At 43.6% G+C, this 19478-nt stretch overlaps 1 protein-coding gene across 5 annotated transcripts in view; it reads left to right on the top strand.

The window, feature by feature from the left end:
• LOC117235299 (probable JmjC domain-containing histone demethylation protein 2C) overlaps positions 1-19478 on the top strand; it is a 232455-nt gene extending 212977 nt beyond the window's left edge. For 2 of the 5 annotated variants that reach the window (XM_033497179.1, XM_033497180.1), the window contains exons 10-18: positions 9034-9420; positions 9582-11762; positions 12752-12974; positions 13759-14168; positions 14250-14451; positions 14822-14970; positions 15161-16595; positions 16681-16936; positions 17030-19453. In XM_033497179.1, coding sequence (XP_033353070.1) covers positions 9034-9420; positions 9582-11762; positions 12752-12974; positions 13759-14168; positions 14250-14451; positions 14822-14970; positions 15161-16595; positions 16681-16936; positions 17030-17342 — 5556 coding nt within the window. In that variant the 3' untranslated portion in view covers positions 17343-19453. Of the gene's footprint in view, positions 1-9033; positions 9421-9581; positions 11763-12751; positions 12975-13758; positions 14169-14249; positions 14452-14821; positions 14971-15160; positions 16596-16680; positions 16937-17029 lie in introns of all 5 variants that reach the window. The other 3 variants (XM_033497183.1, XM_033497182.1, XM_033497181.1) reach the window with 3 other exon arrangements.

The raw sequence follows: 19478 nt of genomic DNA on the forward strand, positions 1-19478 counted from the left end.
ATCGTCGTCTCCGTGCCATGTTGCGAGTACACTCTGACGATCCAATATTAATAACGCGCTGTAAAACTGTGGAAATTGTATCGCGTTACATTTTCAACATGTCACATTTTGTAGCGTATTTCACAAATCTTGTACAACGTTACAACCAAACCTCCCGTGGATTTATAAACGTCACAGTCGTCTCACTGGATACACACTGGATTTTGGTAAAATGTCAGACCTCCATACGCTATTGTTGAACGGAGTACAATAATTTTCATGGGACGGGAATTTGTTTCTGAAAGTGTGTGAGAAAAATAGGTCGGTGGTTTTGGATAGGAAGAAGAAAGCCGATGAAAAGTCGTACACTGGAGGGATAGCCAATGGTGAAAGAGGAGGTCGGTGATCCGTTTGGAACCTTTGTATCCTTTTGTGTCTGGCTAGTGGAGACTTGCCAGTCCCCTAGGTTCGAGGATCCTCATAATTGGGAAATAAATCGTGACAGAGACAGGTAGGTCGCCGCAGGCATTTGGCCTGAAATGATCTCGTTTCTAAAAGCACACCACGCACGAAAACCGGCGTGCAAGTAATAACAGACGTTGAAATGAAAGAGGGGAATGCGAGAGAGCGGACCGCGTGCACGACCTCGAATAAATAATTCATGAAACGATAAACGCGCTCGTGCGCGCGCGGCCGGATGCGTTATCCGGCCGATAGATTCACCTGCGCATAATTTCGTCAATGATTTTATTTGTCGACGGGTTTATTCGTCTTTAAAAAGATAACCGATTATTCGGAGTCGAAGAGTGGTCAGGTGAGAACGAAGACGAACTGTCACGATGCTGTTGGGTATTTTGACTGGATTAGAAACTGAACGAGGATCGAGGCACAGTTAGAGTGGAAGCTAAGACGTTGAATCGTGGATTTCGTTAAGATGCGAGGAGAACAGTGGTTTCTTTTATGAAATGTAATTTTTTAACTGAACAGCGATGGTATTCATGGACGAGAAAAAAAAGAGAAGAAATAATGAAACAGTCGATTGTACGGACAGAGCACAGTGATGGTATAGTATCGATATCAAAATTTAATTAAAGTATAGTAATTAGCGATACGTTAGGTTAAATAGCTAGAACTTTCTTATGGAATCGTTCGATTATAAATTCAAATCGTTTGTTAACGGTGTAGTGGCAATATGTTTAGAGGTTACTGTATATGCTAGTGTATATATTTGTTGTTCAAAGGTTGTATATTATCACGACGATTACAAAGGATAGGATGATCGCAGCTTAGTTAGTGAGAATCTTCCAGTTGAGACACACCTTGTTAAAAAGAAGCAACTGTCGAAAGATCTTCCAGTCATCCCTATTGTTACGTGCTTTTAATGGCGCTGATAGAACCGTTGAAAAGCGAGAGAAAAGAGTTTGAAAATTGCCCACATGTCTGTTGTCATCCTCCTTCTTTGCTCTTCGTGTCGTCGGGCAATCCGTTTTCTAAGCATTGCCTTTCAATTCGACGAAGCGAAACGTGGTGTTACGCCCGAGTCCGCGGGGGAGAGACAGAAATGCGAACAGTCAGCAAGTCCCATCGCCTGCTGACCAGGCACGTACATAGGAAACCTCGAGAGTAGTTTCTCCGCAGCGGCGTCAGCAAGTTGCTATCGTGGCTCTCTTATAGTCGTTTGACGTAGCTCGTCTGAAATTTAATGCGCCTCTGCGATTCCGGCAAATATGCCTCGCATCTGTTAGCTAACTTCTTCCCTCGAAAACTTTTAGTTCCCGTTCGAACGTAATCCTTATCGAATTATCCTTCCTTGATTCCTCGTCTATCTATGTTCCTCGCCTTTAGCTACCGATGTCTCTCAGGCAGATTTTTGAAATTTTCCATTCTCAAAGCTGGATTCACTATTTTCTGGCAAACCTTTTATTTTCTTTTGATATTTTTGCGTCGAGCTGTCTGCAAAAGTTTCGAATATTAAAGCTTCGAATATTATACGCATTTTTTTACCCACGTTGCCCAGGTAAAAGTTAAATCTATGTCGGCTCTATAAAATCGATTGGGGAACATGGCGTGTTAATCCGATGAGTATGCAGAACTCCAGCTATAAAATGCCAGCCTTCGATCTAATGCTTAATTCAATCGGCGTCCCGCCAACTTTTCTTCGAATCTCTTCCTCATTCTTAGTTTCTTCTACTCTGTCGATTACCTATTCGCGAGCGATTCCGCGAAAAGTTTCTTTCGTATTCTCCTCCATTACCCTCTATCTCTTTTTCCTTATTCGATATCATTGGAAGTCGAGGAACGAGGCTCATTGAAAGCTTTCGTATCCGATTGCGCGAATTCGCTAGATTCCTGATAGTCGATTCACGTGATCGTTATCTCGTGCGTGGCCCATCGTGGCTTCGTAAACAACGTGAATCAACCGTGTTAACTGTACTCAAATATTACTAAATGTGTGGTTATCGGCTTGCCGGCTGTTGACTATAGGTGTAAAAAGATCTACTCGGCTCCGGTTCCTTCTCCCTTATCTCCTATCATCTCACCAGCTATCTGTTTGCTGGAAATATAAATACGTTTCTTGGCCCGTCTGTCGCGATAAGATAGCGTTTCGCTATGTTATTCGCAAACAATCCACGCGGCTTTGAATTTAACGCTAGAACTCCTTTCGATGACTGTTCGCGTCGTTTCCAGCTCGTTTGCCTCCTATTTATTTGCCTAATTTTTTGTTCCCCTCGTTCATCTGTTTCTCAGGGTTCAGGAAAATATTTGGTCACGGTCAGGTTGAAATTTGAACGCTAATATTTGTATCGTAAAGATGGTGTCGACCTTTGTAAAGCGAACGATATACAAGTACGTATCGCACACGCAAAATGTTTTTGGTCACGCGTTCGATTACGATTTTCTTTATCCGAGTGTTCGCAGCAGAACCCGATAATAGCCTGCCAATACTATCTTATCGTGACTTTTTGTGGAAGTGTTTTGTCGACTCGATTGATAACACGGATGAGATGAAGCCTTGCTGTAAAGTGGATCTATTATATCGATTTGTTACTCTAGTCGTTGCTTTCGTCGTGTGATGTAATAATTGGCTGAGAGGAATTTACCGTATAATTATCGACCGTAATTTCTTCATTATCTTTATAATCAATAATTATAACAGAATTTCAGACTGATTCATAGAGATATAATTTATTTCAGCAAAAACAAAGCAGCTCGTTCGAACAATAGAAATTCGTGTGTTTACTTGACGTGTTTCCCTCGGTGAATAGATTAATGTACGCGAAGTTCATTTCAGTCGTGTTATTTATTTAAAAGCAAGCGAATTATTTATATGGTTACCTATGCCGATAAACTTATCTGTTATCGGCTTATCTGTCCGTATTCGAATTAATTAGCGAATAAGAATCATCGATATAAAAATACGAAGGGAAATAATCGTTTATCATCTTCTACTCTATAATCATTGGTGCTCGCCATTCATTTCAGACCGGCGTAAAATGAGCGCGATAACGTCCAGTCTTATTTTTGTCGATAAACTCGTTGGACTATTGCGAACGACAAATATTTGTCGACTTTCCCGATATATCCGTTGAGGTCGTTCGATGACCGATTGCGATAAGTATTTTGCAAAATTACAATTTACGTCTTCAAGAGCCTTGAATAATTTTTCTAATAATTTTTACTTGCTCGCTCTTTGTTTTCTTTTACCGATAACTTGGTTCTCGGTCAGCGAACGAGCAACGTTTTCCCAAGTGTGGAAGGAAAAGCCAGAGCCCCATAATTCCTGGCATTAAAATTTCAGTCGGCCGAGACAGAAAGAAAGTTCGTTTCGGGGTCGGACGGGTAAATCGACGAATTGATTAATCGAAGCGAGAGAGGATCGGCTATAACTGTGGATGATTTACTTCGTTCATCGGCTACGACCAACCCCTCTTTTCTACCAGTCCACCCCCGCATTGATAGCCTGCTCGCTTCGTGATAAATAATGAATGTCATAGTGCTGACGCTGGGCCAGGGGCTGAGAGGAAATGAAAGAAACCGAGATTCGAATACGACAGGGTGCTATTTTAATCCCATTGAGCTGGAATTAGAGGTTATTTTTAAAATGTGTGTTGTAATGTGTAGTCGTGTATGATTGAAAATGAAGACTGTCAGGTTGAAGGATTGTGTAGGCCTTTTAAAAACAGCACGACATGTCAAACGTGTCCGGAATATCGACTGCACAGTGTTCCGATTTGCTTAAAGAAATATCGTTAACGTTAAAGGCCTAGTAGACGCCTATGACCAAGTTTTTCATTTATTTTTCTAAGAAACGAAGCCTTTTGTGAAAAAACTTTGTTGCGCGCTTCCGACTTACTTTAACACGTAAGATAAACTCCTGGCGATTATCTATTCTTGCCGTGTCCGAAATTAGCCATATTCGAATACCACATACTTAACTTTCAGTCTCTATTTTGTCCAAAAATGGAACACTGTACGAGAAAGTGTCACTCTACATTTTCCACTAACTTTTGTATATAGATTCATCTGCTTCCGGCTTGTGCTTTGTTGTACAGTTTGATACCCTGTATATTAAATTTCCGTTAAGTTTATTTAAGTTTGTCATTATTCTGCTATTGATCGAAATACTTATTTTTGTGAAATATTCAATATAAATATTAATATATTCTTTTTTCTCTCTTCTGCCCAAATATCACTGTATAGTAACTGACAATTACGTACAATTATACAATAGCAATTTTAACAAGTTTTCGTAGCATCATATCGAGAAACTTAGCTATACATATGCAAGAGCCACTAGCTCTTAAGTATTCAATATACAAGGTGGTTGGTAACCGGTGGTACAAACGGAAAGGGGGCGATTCTACGCGAAAAAAGAAGTCGAAAATATAGAATAGAAATTTTTCGTTTGAGGCTTTGTGTTCGAGAAAATCGACTTTGAATTTTCGCTCGGTACGCCCGCGGTACGTTATAACCCGATCCCACCGTAGATCTCGTTGTCTCGATGGAAAGATTTAAAAAAGAATTTTTATTCTATATTTTCCACTTCTTTTTTCGCGTAGAATCACCCCCTTTCCGCTTGTACCGCCGGTTACCAACCACCCTGTATATAAATAAAGAAAAGGAAAGGAAACAAAGAGACGGGGATGCGCGTTTTAATCTCGCGTCCAATCTCCTCCATGCCGTTATTTCTTTCGATACACTCAATACTCGGCTCGATTGGGCCAGTTAACGAAAGTGGCCTCGATGGCGCGCACGATTTTAATTCAACGATCGTGCGGCGATCGTGTGGCGATTAAACGTTTTCAGCTTCGACATCATTAGCGAGCGCGCGGATAAATAAAATGGAATTGAAATGTGCTGGATCGGTGATAATCGACGTAACACGATCGAAAGCGTAAAGTAGAGAGGCAAGAAACGAGCTTTCTACTATTATTTGCACCGCGTAAATGTCATTGTGGAAGTTCGTGGGAGTTTTATCACCGAAGAGCCGCGTGTGATTACATAATTGATACGCTGCTTGGTTCACCGGAACGATGATAATATTCCTCTTCCGTTCAACATTCGTATCATTAAGTCTTGGAATGAAAAAGTTGCGTGGATGTCGTTACGATCTCCGTTTCTTTCTTATCGAGAAGTTTCGTCCGCGAGATTAATGGTGCTACGCAAACTTGACTGTCATCGTTGATTGCTTGTAATTCAAAGGCAGTTTGCACAGTAGAGGAAATGTTCTTTTGCCGTCATTTGCAATGCGAGTGGTGTTATTTTCGCCGCGTGTTACAAGTGGAATATTCCACGATAGTCCTTCGCTTTCGATCGTATTATTTAACGTTTCGATCTCGTCGCGATTCGAGTAACGTGTTTTGTCTACGGAGGTGCATCGTGGAATTCAAAGCCTCGATCGAACATCGATTTCTTTACCTCTAACTATATATTCGTTTTATACAGTCGGTCGCCAGAGATTTTCCACTCTCCGACAACACTGTTTTTAATTCTTATTCCAACTATCTCAGAACAATTTTATTATTAGAGGAAATATTATCGTACATTTATTATTATAATATTATTTCGTACATTATGTTACTGTATGTTGTTATACGTAGTACGTTATACTATATGTTATTATACGTAGTATACTTAAATAAATAGCCTTATCGTTAACTTTATTCGAACAATAAAATGGCATTTTTATAAATTTTGGAAATTTTGTCTACAACAGAAAGCAACCACCATCGATATCAGTTAACGAAATTTAAACGACCAACTTATCGTTATCCTGCTTATCGTCTATCGTGTATCGATTAAGAGAATTCGATCGGCTTGGATTCGCTTAACGGATATACAGTAGCCAGACTAATGTTTCTTGCGCGATACGCATCGTCGACATTAGCGGTAGCTCGTTTAGGAAGTAGGAACGCGATGACTCAAGCCCAGCTAGATTTGCTCGCACGGCATGAATCGTTGCGCTCGTTAGGACGCGGAGTTCGCGCGATACATCCGTGCCGGTTGCGAAATACGGGCAAATTGGTGCACGTTTAAAAAGCGTGACGTTCGTAGACGAGAGTCGTGAGTGTCGACTCTGTATACGCGTCTCGCGTCATCGCCATCACCACCGGACCATGATTAATAGAACGACTAAAAAGGAAATTAATAAATGATTGAAAATTGAATATACATGAACCTAATTAACCAGTATGTAAATGTTATAATAAATGGATTAGCTGACACATACTATCGTGTACACAAGTCTGATTATTCCATGCAAAGTTCAAGGTTGAATTTTAAAACGTCGATGCTTCGCAGCAGCTTCGAGCAACCCTGCTATATCCTATAAATATTTAGAGAGGAGTCATCGTGCGTGAAAAGTTCCATCTCGTAAAGCGTGCATGTACTAATAATAGACTATTCTCTGATACTCGATCTGTAATCATTTGGAGCACGACTTGAAGGAGAAATAAAATAGAGAGAGAGAGAGAGAGAAAGAAAGAGGAGAGTTGGGAGTAGCGCGCTGGCTAACACGTTCGCCGGGAACAAAAAGCAGATTAAGCGTCAGTGGTTAAGAGTCGAGGAAGAGAAAGTCAACGAACCAATAGCAGCCAGTCCCTGTGCCTGATTGAGCCTGAATGCCGTGTTCTGGCTTTTATTAAGCGCAATCTCTCAGGTTCGGTCTGCAACACCCGTCCCCCTTCCCCTTCCTTTCTCTGTCGACTGGCTCGCGCGTGTCGTCTCGTGCTTTTAACGAGCGTTTTACGAGCTTTTGTTCGGTCTCCTCTCCCGCTCTGCGCCTTTTGTCAGGAATGCAATACGTGAACAAAACGCAACCGCGTATAATGCTCCTACGCGGACAAAACACGGGTACAATCTCGGCTGATACAGGCTCGGGGTCAGACGCGTTCCACGCGATCAACAGAATACCACCGAGGATCGTCGATCTTCGTTCTATTCGTGTTCTGTTCGCCAGCCAGCAGATCTTCGAGACGCTTTCTTGCCTTTGGATAAACGCGAACATGCTTCTTCAATGACACATCGGTAATTTACTCTTGGTCAGATGCAAATGTGTCTTTTTGTCGCGATGCAGGTTCACATCCTGGCGATAATCGATGTGCTCGATACCTTTGACAAAGCTTCGACTCCCTTTCGCGTGGAAATGCGTGTGTCGTGATAGCAGGTGAAAGAAACTTTAGAGAAGTCACGAAATTGCGATTACCACGAACGTACATAGAAGGTAGAAATACGCGCGGGTAAAGATGACGCGAACAACGAGCAAACAGTCCACGTGAGTTGACATTTGCTCACGGCTCGATTAGCATCGTAAACCTTCTTCTAGGATGAGGCCATAATTAGATTCGCGGCCTGTTCGTGACAAGCTACTTAAAGTCTTCCTCCTTCTCTCACTGCCTCTCTCTTCATAAATGGTCGTTCATTCTAGTTCTCTCCTCCTGATCGTCTGGATCATCGTCGTTGATAAATTTTATCTGGTGACTCGATGGTCTGGCGGCCTTGATTAATCGTAGAAAAATACCAATGCCAGAGATTTTCCTTACTATCGTGACAAATCGATTCGAGGAAAAGTTGGAATAAAATTAGATGGACGATTAGTATTCTGTTATAAACGATTCGATCTTGATGTTCTGAGTATTTATCGAATGATATGTACAGAATCAAATCAGGTGGAAATCTTGGATTTCTTGGATTTATAAGATTTACTATTATAGGATTGATGACTGTATTATATACTTGGAAAGTTCCAGTCGTGTTCACGTTTCCAATCGACTTCTCGAGATCTTGGTGTTACGACTGTCCAACAGACTCGACGAGAGGAACACACGCTGCGGGTAGAATGTGGTTTGATCAGTGTCTTTTGCTATCGATATAAGTTCAAATGATTCACGCGTCAATTACTTTATCGACAACGTTTCGAAGAAAATTATATGTATCATATTCGGTCAATCGTTCGGAAAGATCGCGATTTATCAACAGAAGATTTTCGCACGAAATTTCTTAGGAAAAATGTAAAATACGTAATACGGACTACGGAATCTTTTGCATTCATCGCAGAGGTGCTACACATAAACGAGTTGAAAACACGCATTGAACTGCGAATTTCTACAATTTTTTATTTTTCTGAACGCAACTAAGCAGAAATTTGATTCATCGACTAAATATTATAACGAGTACTATACTTTGGAAATTTTGTATATTTTCGCGTACTATGCGCATTCTATGCGTTCTTGTATCTACGAATTTCCCACAGATGTATAAAATATTACCGGACTAATAATCGTATATCATTAGGAAAGTTGCTAAGACGATGGCGTCAGCGAGAGTATAGTAGATTGCTTTCTCCTCGGATGTCGGTGTCGAATGCGTTTCCGCGCGTGCACCCGCGCGCGCAACTGTGACGACGAACGCGAAAATAGAAGTCGCGTATCGCGTTTCGTGTCTCTCTGACCGGCACACGTGGACAGTGACGGATATCGGGGAGGAAACAGCGAACGGGCGTGACGATCATCCGGGTCAAACCGACAAACTGATTGGCAGTATTTATTGAAGTAGGTGTCTTATGTTCCGCAGAGAAACATGCAGTCGACCTCGATGGCATGGAACACGTTCATCCCATTACCACCACCAGGAAGCAGAACGCACGCCACGCCGCATTCCGCAATGACAGCGCATGTAGGCCATCATCATCCCGGGCCAGGTGCGGCGGCGGCGCATCCAGTCACCGTCGCGCAGCAACAGCAACGCGAGCGCGAGGAAAGGGAACGCGAGGCGAGGGAGCGGGACGCGAGGGAGCAGCGACAACGAGAAACTGAGAACCTGGGGATAAGGGAACACCTGGTCGCGGCCGAGAGACTGCACAGGCAAGCCGAGGCCAGGGACCATGTCGCGGCACAACAGAGAGCCGCTTATTATGCAGCCACTGCGCCTCCGACTCAACAGGTACGTATGCGCGTGGTTGTAACGATCGAGAGATCGATCGAGAGAGAACGGCCGCACTATCGCCGATACTCGGCGTAAACGTTCGTTTCTGCGGCGATTGCTATATGCCAATATTGGTAATACCGCGTTAATGGTAGTCATTCTGGTTTGTTTTGGCGCAGGTGTCTCGACCGTCGAGCGTACCTGGCAAAGTCGATTATCCACCACCACCGGCGCACTCGAGAACTTCCAAGTCGTCGCTGCCCGTTAGCAGTCTTCACGAGAAACCACCACCGGTGGTAGGGCCGTCGCACAGTTCCCTGCCAAAGGTGGAGCCAAACGTCGGCTTGTTCAGTTACTCGACGTACCAGCCACAGTCACCGTATATACACGATATTAAGGTGAAGAGTGACGTAGGTCAACCGCACAAGTCGTTACCGAGTAAAAGCGGTTTGGCCGGAGGTCTCGAGCGAGACCATCACGGTCGGGAGATTCTCCAGAATCCTCCTTCTTTATTGCCGGATCACAAGAGCTCGGTGATAGTGAAGAACGAAGGTCGAGAGCTTCCGAAAGTGCCGACGTCGCAGCAACACTCGCCGAGTCCGAAGATCATGCCGTATCTGAACGTACAGTCGGTCCCGCCGCAGCACAAACCGTACGAGTACAGAAGTCCGACGCAGAGTCCTCACCATCTTCACCACCTGGACGGACTACAGGCGGCGAAGAGCATACCTCAGGGTCATCACCGAAGCAGTAGCGGGTCTACGACCACGACGCAGTTACCCAGTCCGCACGGGCATCCACCGCATTCGCACAATCGTCAGTCGCCGCACGCTCAACATCCTCATCAGCCACCGCATCCATCGCCACCCGAACCACGTTATCTTACCAGGCCGGAACCCGGCCTACCTTACGCTACTGCCAAGTCCTCGTATTCTTATCCACATCCGCATCCGCCCACGGCCTCACCGACATCACATTACGCCGCGCCGGCAGGCTCTAAGCCGAAAGTCAGTAGCCCAGCGCCGCCTCACATCTACGGGAAACCGAATTCGGGTATTATGACCGGAACGCCGGTCTGCAGAGCTTCCGAGCCGGCGGTCGCAGCCCCGATACCTCTCACCTCGAAGGCCAGTAGCTCGCCTTACCAGCAAGTGCCTCACCATCACGGGGCGCCGCCTCCACCTCTGCCGCCGCCCGCGCACAGTAGATCCGTCTACGATCCTAGGGGTTATACCGGCTCGATGCCAGCCGCGAAGCTTCCACCGCCACCCCTTCACGGTTCTCCGCCGACTGCAGCTTCGGCGCCCCTGTCCAGGCCCATCGCGCATCCGGCGCATCACACGAGTCCTCATCAGCAACCCGGTCAGACGGTGCAACACGCGCAACCTCAGATCAACACCTCTTTCCAAACGCAGCCGCTCGATCTCGGAGTGGAGAGATCCGGTTCGCCTAAGAGGAAAGCGCCCACTCCGTCGTTGACCGAGAATTCCGGCCAACCGGTCTCGCTGGAAGTCTGCAAGAAACGTAGAACAGAGGAACCACAGCCACTATCGTTGCAATGCGTCGGACCACCGGTCCTCTCGAGAGTGAGCGAACCGAGCCCGTTGATAGCTTCGGCGGCGACCTCGATCACCACCGTCGTCAACACCACGGTCGCTCTATTGGCCCAGTCGAACACACAGACGACACAGGAACGTACCGTGACAGCGGTCAGTCCAACGCCACGAACTGCCAGCGGCGATGGTTCCGTGAGACCGGCCAGTACGGGTAGCGTCAGCTCGCTGAATCCGACGGTGAGCGCGGCACCGAGTCCCGCGCCCATTCCCAGTCCAGCACCCTCCACGGCGCCCAGTCCAGCACCTAGTGCTCCCGGCACGCCCGCCAAAGCTAATCCGAGCACGGTTGATAGCGAAAAATCCAATAGTCCCGCACCTAGACCACCCAGCAGTACCAGTTATCCCGTACACAAGCTGAAGAAGGCTTGGCTTCAGAGGCATTCCGGCGAAGATGGGACGGAAGATACAACGGGCGTCGTAGGTAGTGGTACTTGTGTCACTTTGCCTATGAACATCTCCCAAGCACCGTCGCAGTCGTTGAACAACAAAGAACGCGACACATCTTCGAACGTCTCCGGCAATACGACCACCACTTGTTTGCCTAGCGCCGTCAACTCTATTCACAATATCGGTAGTATGGCGGTGAACAGCATCAATAAAAGCAAGGTCACTGCCAAAAGTAGTCGTAAATCGGCGAACAAAGAATCGTTAAACGGACACGCCACGGACACGAAAACGTTACAGGAAGACTCGTCAAGCAGCGACCCGGAAAGGAAGTCGCCGCCGAAAAGGAAGCCACCCAAGGTATCTATATGGATCGTATCTATCTTATTACTTTTCTAGAGTCGGACGTCTAAGTCGTTTGGACTCGTTGTAGTGACTCAATGTAGCGTCTGTTACATTATTCTTGCATGGTTCTCTAAATAGGTCGTGTTCTGAATATAACTACTACATCCTTTCCTTTACTCATGTCTACGCTCTTTTTCTGGTAGTATGTAGATTTTCGATGTATCATTCGTAACGGTTTTCATCGTTGTATCGTATAATTAGTAGTTCAATTGTGTCGAAGCATGTACACGATTATTACGTCTGCTGCGAAATCCACGTAGCGTCAGAGTTGCGCGTTCGAATTTCCCGCCGCGGTTGCGTTTGAATTTCCCGCCACTGTTGCGTTTGAATTTCCCGCCTCTTTCGCCGCCATTTTGATAATACTGCTCTGCCAATACAAGCCACAAGTAGAAAGGTGTCTTCGAACGTTGTCCGTACGATGTAATGAAATTATTTTGGCACGAGTTTCTCGAACTTTGACGCTGATATATGTGCTCTACGAACGATTATCGACCGTGCGACATGTATAGCTCTGAGTGGATAGCATTGGTAAAGTGTGAAGCGATTTCGTCCTATATATATACGCGACTAAAGAAACCTAACCTCAAAACGATTGTTTGAATTCTGTTATATATGTTCGACTTTCGAGAACTTGTTAAATTATTCTGTTGTTTATGAGAGAAGAGCTATATTTTTTTAGCTTCTTTTTTATTTTTCTCTATATTAAACCATTCGTTTGAAATTATCTAGACTTATTGCATGTAACTTAATTCGATTCGGAAATTGATTTGCTTGGAATAGGAAGCCATACTGTAAACGATATATGTATACGGTACGGTGTGCGTGCGTCGTGCGTGTCCTTTGCATGCGCGCGCGCGTATATCTAGGTTTTCGTAGTATTTTGGCAGTAGTTTCGGCAAGAGCATGAACTTCCTGACTACTTAATAATCTGTGCCCTGTGGTAGGTAAAACGAAAGAAGGGCGCAGCACGGAGGCAGCAAACGACCGCGGAAGATCAGCGGAGGCGAAAGGAAGACAAGCAAGCTGGAGGGACTGGTGTAGGCAGCGAGTCTAGTAACGAGAGCGAGGCTGGTTCTGCTAGCGATACCAGCGAACAGTTGGGTTCCATTCAACCTACGTCGAGGGTGCGGCATACCACGGCCAATTCCAACAATTCGTCGGGAAACGGTTAGTTGACGTAGCTTCTTGTAAATGGACTTCCCATCAGGTGAACTAACTATTCACTTGCAGGGTAAGTGATCCGTGTTCCATGGTCGTACACTTAATCCTTTCTATAGAGCCATGCGAGAACTCGAGAAATTCAGGAATACCATTGATCTATCCATTCGGATTCAAGCATTCAAATAAATTGAAATAATTATCGAGGAACATAAGTGAAGTAGATTATTGTTTTTTTTTAAGTACACAAAAAATATGCTAGAATGATAGATAAATTATACAAGATTACTGCAGAAACCAGAGTTTAAAGAATTTTTATATTTTAGAAAAAATAGTTTATCGTAGCGACGTGAAATATTGAACTTAATTCAAATATTATAAAATAGTAGGATTCAGTAATAGAAGAAATATCGAGCAACTTTTTGAAATAGATAATTAAATAATATAATTACAATGCAGATTCGATAGAATTCGATAACGCAGATTGTTTGATACATGTTACAGTTAAAATGTTGTATTCCTGACACTCTTTAGGTTCGCCATGCTCTTGAAACCCTTGTTATCCCGTTTCGTACACTTACCCTGTTTCAATATAAAATCCTTGCTTGCTATTTTCAAATATTCTAATAACAATTATTAGGCAAAAAGATGATGAAATAATGAATTGATTAGCATCTATGAAATACAAACAATATAACGAGCTTTTTAACACTGAACTAAGTTATTTGTGTATAAATGGCTAAATAAATGTTCTCCATCGTTACTCAAATAGATCGTACTGTTTGTTCAATAGGAAATAATAAGGAACCGAGAAAACGAGGTAGAAGACCAAAGACTACGAAAGGTAACGAATTGGGCGGAGAAGATCAACAACCTCGTCAAAAGAAAGAACGTAGAGACGATAGTACGAGCGGTGGTAACAGTGGGCCAGGTGGAAGCGGTGGTAGGGGCGATCCCTTTCGTAGACCTCCGATATCACAATTGAAAAAAACCGGCGACAGTTGGTTGCAAGACGGCGCTTGTTTCGAAGTTGCTCCAAAGTTGGCTAAATGTCGTGAGTGCAGATGGACACCGCACCAGCGCTCCAAAAATCTTCCTCAAAATATTTTCTGCAGATTTTATGCATTCCGTAGATTACGGTACACGAAAAACGGACAGTTGGCTATAGCAGGATTTAGCGACCCTCATAAAGATGCGTCTGAGGTAAGTATTCGAAATTGTCGCGCCTTTTATCAAGGCACGTTTGCAAGAATAACGAACAATCGTTTGGTTTTCGTGTTACAGGTAGATCTTCGATTATGGTTACCAGGAAAAGAGAATACGGACACGAAGAAGGATGAAAAGTCCGACAAGAACGATAAAGAGAAAGGAGACAAAGAAGATCTAGATTTGGAAATGGCTCACAGACTACTTCGCCAAGTCGGAGATCAGTTCTGTGACCTCTTGCATCAAGAAAAGGACGCTCTTCAACAACACATGGCAGAAGGTAAATTTTTCATGTTGGATTCGAGCATTTAGGTAATATGGTCATTGAAAAATACAGAGTAAAAATTTAAAAAATCAATGTTTATATGTCTTCACGCATGTTTCATAGTATCGATGTTGCGTATATATATAAGATATTACGAGAATAAATTTAAAACAAAAAACAAATTGAGTATATTTAGCATGAGATATGGTCATTTAGCTTTTTTTTTTTTATTTCATTGTTGTGTATATTATTCATTTACGTTGGAAATATTTAATTCGATATTTTCATAAGCATGCAATTATACGCGAGGAAAATTAGCTTGGAGTATTTCCTTTGTTCGCATGATTTAACGCTTTGCGTATCGATTGTTTCTTCACCTTGACAGCAAGTTCGGGACTTGTAGACGGAACAGTCGCTTGGAAGAGAGTGGTGCAAGGTGTTCGAGAGATGTGCGATGTCTGCGAGACGACCCTGTTCAACTATCACTGGGCTTGCGGAAAATGTGGCTTCGTCGTATGCATCGATTGTTACAAGGTGAGAACATTTCTTTTCATCTTTGTAAATCTATATTCATTCGTAGGACATGATGATAAATAGTTCGTTGAAATCCACGTGATTATACCTATAAAAATCGAGCTCTTTAACTCTGACGTGTGAAACGTAGCTGCGTTTATATATGTAAATTTTTATTCGTGGCGATTTCACAAATCATAAATGTTATTAGGGACGCAAGAATGGAACGATCAAGATTTGGGGAGAGAGCGGCAAGGATAGAGACGATTTTTCGTGGCTTTTGTGTACGAATAGACAAGTGCACGAGCCCGAACGACTTATGCTCACGCAAATTATCGCCGGCGATAGCTTGACACGTCTCGGGCAACGGTTGCACGAATGCCGCGCGGAATGGGGAATACCACAGCACTGTGGTTGCACGCTAGTCGTTCAGACCTCTCCCAACGAATATTTACGGAACATGATAAAAGGCGACACGGTACCGGTTCTGAACGGTAATGTTAAACAGGAAATCAAAGAAGAGAAGAAAGTGAATGAATCGAACGGATCGTCGGAGAACAAAACGAACGGCGAAGACAAAAACTCTCCGTTGAATTGGCTGGCGGATGTGGCTCTGCAGAATCAGGATAAAAACGAAAGTGGTTCTAGCTCGGATTCCGATGAGGATCGAGATGGCAATTACTCGACCTTGAGAGAATTGCTTATCCGACCGTCCCATAAATCAAACGGTAGTGGATCTAGATCGAATTCACCGACCAATAATTCCGGCAATGTTAACGTTACTTCCGGAAACAACGCGCAGAACAACGTCGCGAAATCTGGCAAAAAGTCGAAAATGGACACGCTGGATGAGGTTATATCCAGCGTAATAGAACACAGCGTGAAGAAAGAGAGGGAAGGTGAACTGGATGACGAGAAACCGAGGGAATTGAAGCATTTTGTCAGAAGATACAAATGGACGCAGAAAGGAAGAGAACCGTTGCCAATTCGGATCATGACGCTTACCGAAAGTAAGAGTCTGTATCCGGATGTGCCGCACTCGTGGCTCTGTGATGGAAAGTTGCTCAGGTTAAACGATCCAAACAATCCTAACAATTATAGAATATTTCAAGACCAGTGGAAACGCGGACAGCCAGTCATCGTGTCGGACGTTGCGAAGTCGTTAGATATCAATCTGTGGCACCCGGATTCGTTCGCTAGAGACTTTGGCGACGAGAAGAACGACTTGATCAACTGCATGACAGGAAATTTGGTACCGAACCAACCAATGCGTAAATTCTGGGAAGGATTCGAACACTTCTCGAAGAGATTAAAGGATGAGAGGGGAAATCCAATGTTATTGAAATTGAAGGATTGGCCGCCGGGCGAAGACTTCGCGGAATTATTGCCATCGAGATTCGCGGATTTAATGAAAGTTTTGCCGTTGTCGGAGTATACCCATCGAAACGGAAGATTGAACCTGGCTAGCCGTCTACCGGATTGCTTCGTGAGACCAGACTTGGGACCCAAAATGTACAACGCTTACGGATCGGCTCTTCATCCCAATAAGGGAACAACCAACCTTCATCTAGATATTTCCGATGCGGTCAACGTTATGGTCTACGTGGGAATTCCGAAGGATGCCGATAACGACGAATACGTCAAAGGTATTTACCATAATTTTGTGTTGTTTTTATCTAAAACAAATTAAATTTCGAAGAATTAACAATCGTGATTGTATCAATGTTATAGAAGCACTACGAGCGATAGACGAAGCCGGCTGTGACATCTTGACACGCCGTCGTGTTCGTGAACGTGGAGAAGCACCGGGCGCATTGTGGCACATATACGCAGCGCGAGATGCCGACAAGATCAGGGATCTATTGAACGCGGTAGCTTTGGAACGAGGGGCTCGTTTGGAGCCGCACCACGATCCAATTCACGATCAAAGCTGTTATCTTGATGGACCTTTGCGAGAACGGCTGTACCGCGAATACGGCGTCGAAGGGTAAGCATTGCGTTCATTCGACGATCTCACTGTCTCTCGTAGCTTTCTGAAGTATTTGTAAAAATAAAGATGTGTTTCTCTCCCTTGTTACAGATACGCTATCGTACAGTGCCTAGGCGATGCAGTATTCGTGCCAGCTGGCGCGCCGCATCAAGTCCGTAACCTTCACAATTGTATAAAGGTAGCCGAAGATTTCGTATCTCCAGAAAACGTGTCGCATTGCTTCCACCTAACGCAAGAGTTCCGTGCGTTATCGGACACGCACACGAATCACGAAGACAAGTTGCAAATCAAGAACATAATCTACCACGCGGTGAAAGATTCGCTGGCCGTATTGAGTAACGTGAAGGAAGAAACTCTTGCCAAGCTTAAGTCTAATAACGAGATAAAGAAGGAGGAGACGTAGCCCTAGGCCCCCTGTCGCGGTCGCAAGAGCCGTTGATCGTTGTTTGACTAAAGTCTCGCTATAGCAGTGAGTGCGTAACCTGTTATCGGGTCGTGTATCCGTCTCCCGAATAGCATATGCCCGGGATCGGTTCGAGACGACAGGAGAATAAATCCCAGATACTCTGATAAAACCTGTATCAAGGTGCAAGAATTTGTTGTGATATTTGACGAGTAACTCAAAAGTTTCATTTTTCGATATTGGCTGAGCCAATGAGATTATTCGTTGTTTCATTTGAATTTTCCTTTTACACATACTTTTTCCTTCCTCTCGAGCAACGTGCTTGCGGACATGAAGTCCGCGGCTTTTTTTCATTGAAGTTATGGAGTCGGTCCCGCGAACGCGCGCGCGCCGTGTCCGTTATCATTGTGATACCTATGAGGAGAACTTTGGATCATGCATTATTTGTAATTACTTATATCGTGCCTGTATTCAATACATATTGTCTATATTATATAAATGTAGATAATGGATTATTGTGTAATGAATTCTTACTAGCATCTACGAAAAGGATCGTCTAGAGGTACCTTTGTGCAATTAGATGTCGATTAAATTGTTAGCTGGATCAGTGATACTTGTCGATCCGCGTTATGTGCTCTCGTGATCTGGTGCTTTTTTGGTATCGATTTAACGAAAGCAAACATAGAAGCGCTTTGCCAAATGGCCGATATATATTTCCTGCTATCGTCCTTGTGTTTCGCGCGGGAGGCGAGTGTAAGAGGAAAACACTGCCTAAGCTGTTCGCAACGGTCAAGTTTCTGGAATAAGATGACTCGACCATTGCGCGTTAACGCAATTACACGCGATAAATCGCAGTTCGGCTTCCTCGGATATATACGTTTTTCAGTTTGTTTTTCTTCTTCGAAAGATATATCGGCTATACCGAGCAAAGTTTCTCCGAAGGTTTGTATGACCACCGTCGTTTAAATTAAGGCATCAGAACAAAAATAACAAGGGAAATTGCTAAACAAATCTTTCGATATTATCATTATAGGATATGAGATATCGATGAGAATAGACTCGATTGAATTTAATGTTTTTATAGATTGGATTAATATTGTGTGGCCCAGTGATGACCCAGTAAAAAGAACAGTAAGATGAAAACAAAGTGAAAAGGAGGACAAGAAAAAAGCAGAAAAAGAGCAAAGTAAAAATGATCTGTTATTTTTGTCGAATCACGTAAACCGTCTATCCGATAGAGCAGCGATATTCTAATTGTATTATAATTAATATCGATAAACTATGGTAACATTATTTAATGCAAAGTAAAGCTGTAACGATTTTCGAAGTGCCAATGTTGAACAATGTGGACTGTCTCACGCGTTTACACGTTGTGTATCGTACGTGTATAGGTAGGCGAAAGAAAAAGAAGGAAGAAAGAACAAAAAGAAACAGATTAGTCATGCAGAATTCGCAGATGAGAGGCCGAGTTCCTATCATTCAACTGTTCTCGTATAGAACAAACCGCTGCTATTCACGGTATGTTGCGCAATGTCTGAATTCTTGAAAGCCATTGCCGTCCTCGTTCATTGTGTTCCACGATGACGTTTTTCACACACTCGTAAATCGGCGAATATCATAGTTGAACGTTCACGATTTGTTCGCAACCTCAAGTGGTAGCAGAGTAAGATGAAGAAGAAGAAGAAGGAGATGGAGAATGGAAAAAAGCAGAAAAAAGAGAGAGGAAGGCAGCAGCTTTCGAGGACAGGTGTATGTGATTTAGCATCTCGCGCCGTTGGTGCGCTTATCGATCGTCAGATGTTCTCTACTGCTGGTAATCTCGAAACCGACGTGCAAGCAACAAGCGAAGAAATAAGGAGAAACAAATCACTGGAATCCTGAAATCCGCAATTTCTTTGATCTCAACATTCGTCTCTAGCATACAACGACTTGACTAAAATAATATTTAACGAATAAATTTTTAAATATCTCTTAGTGTCGATAAGTAACGTTAATATTACGGAAATTATAACAAGAATTAAAAAAAAAGTACCCTTATTATTCACAAGCGACGATAATGATAATGATAATTGATGATAACGACGATGTATAAAGTTATAGAAAAAAAAAAAGCAAATAGGCATACTCTGTGTATTA

This window comes from Bombus vosnesenskii, unplaced genomic scaffold (genome assembly GCF_011952255.1).
Source record: "Bombus vosnesenskii isolate JDL3184/JDL3185 unplaced genomic scaffold, Bvos_JDL3184-5_v1.1 scf7180000013315, whole genome shotgun sequence".
Lineage (NCBI taxonomy): Eukaryota > Metazoa > Arthropoda > Insecta > Hymenoptera > Apidae > Bombus > Bombus vosnesenskii.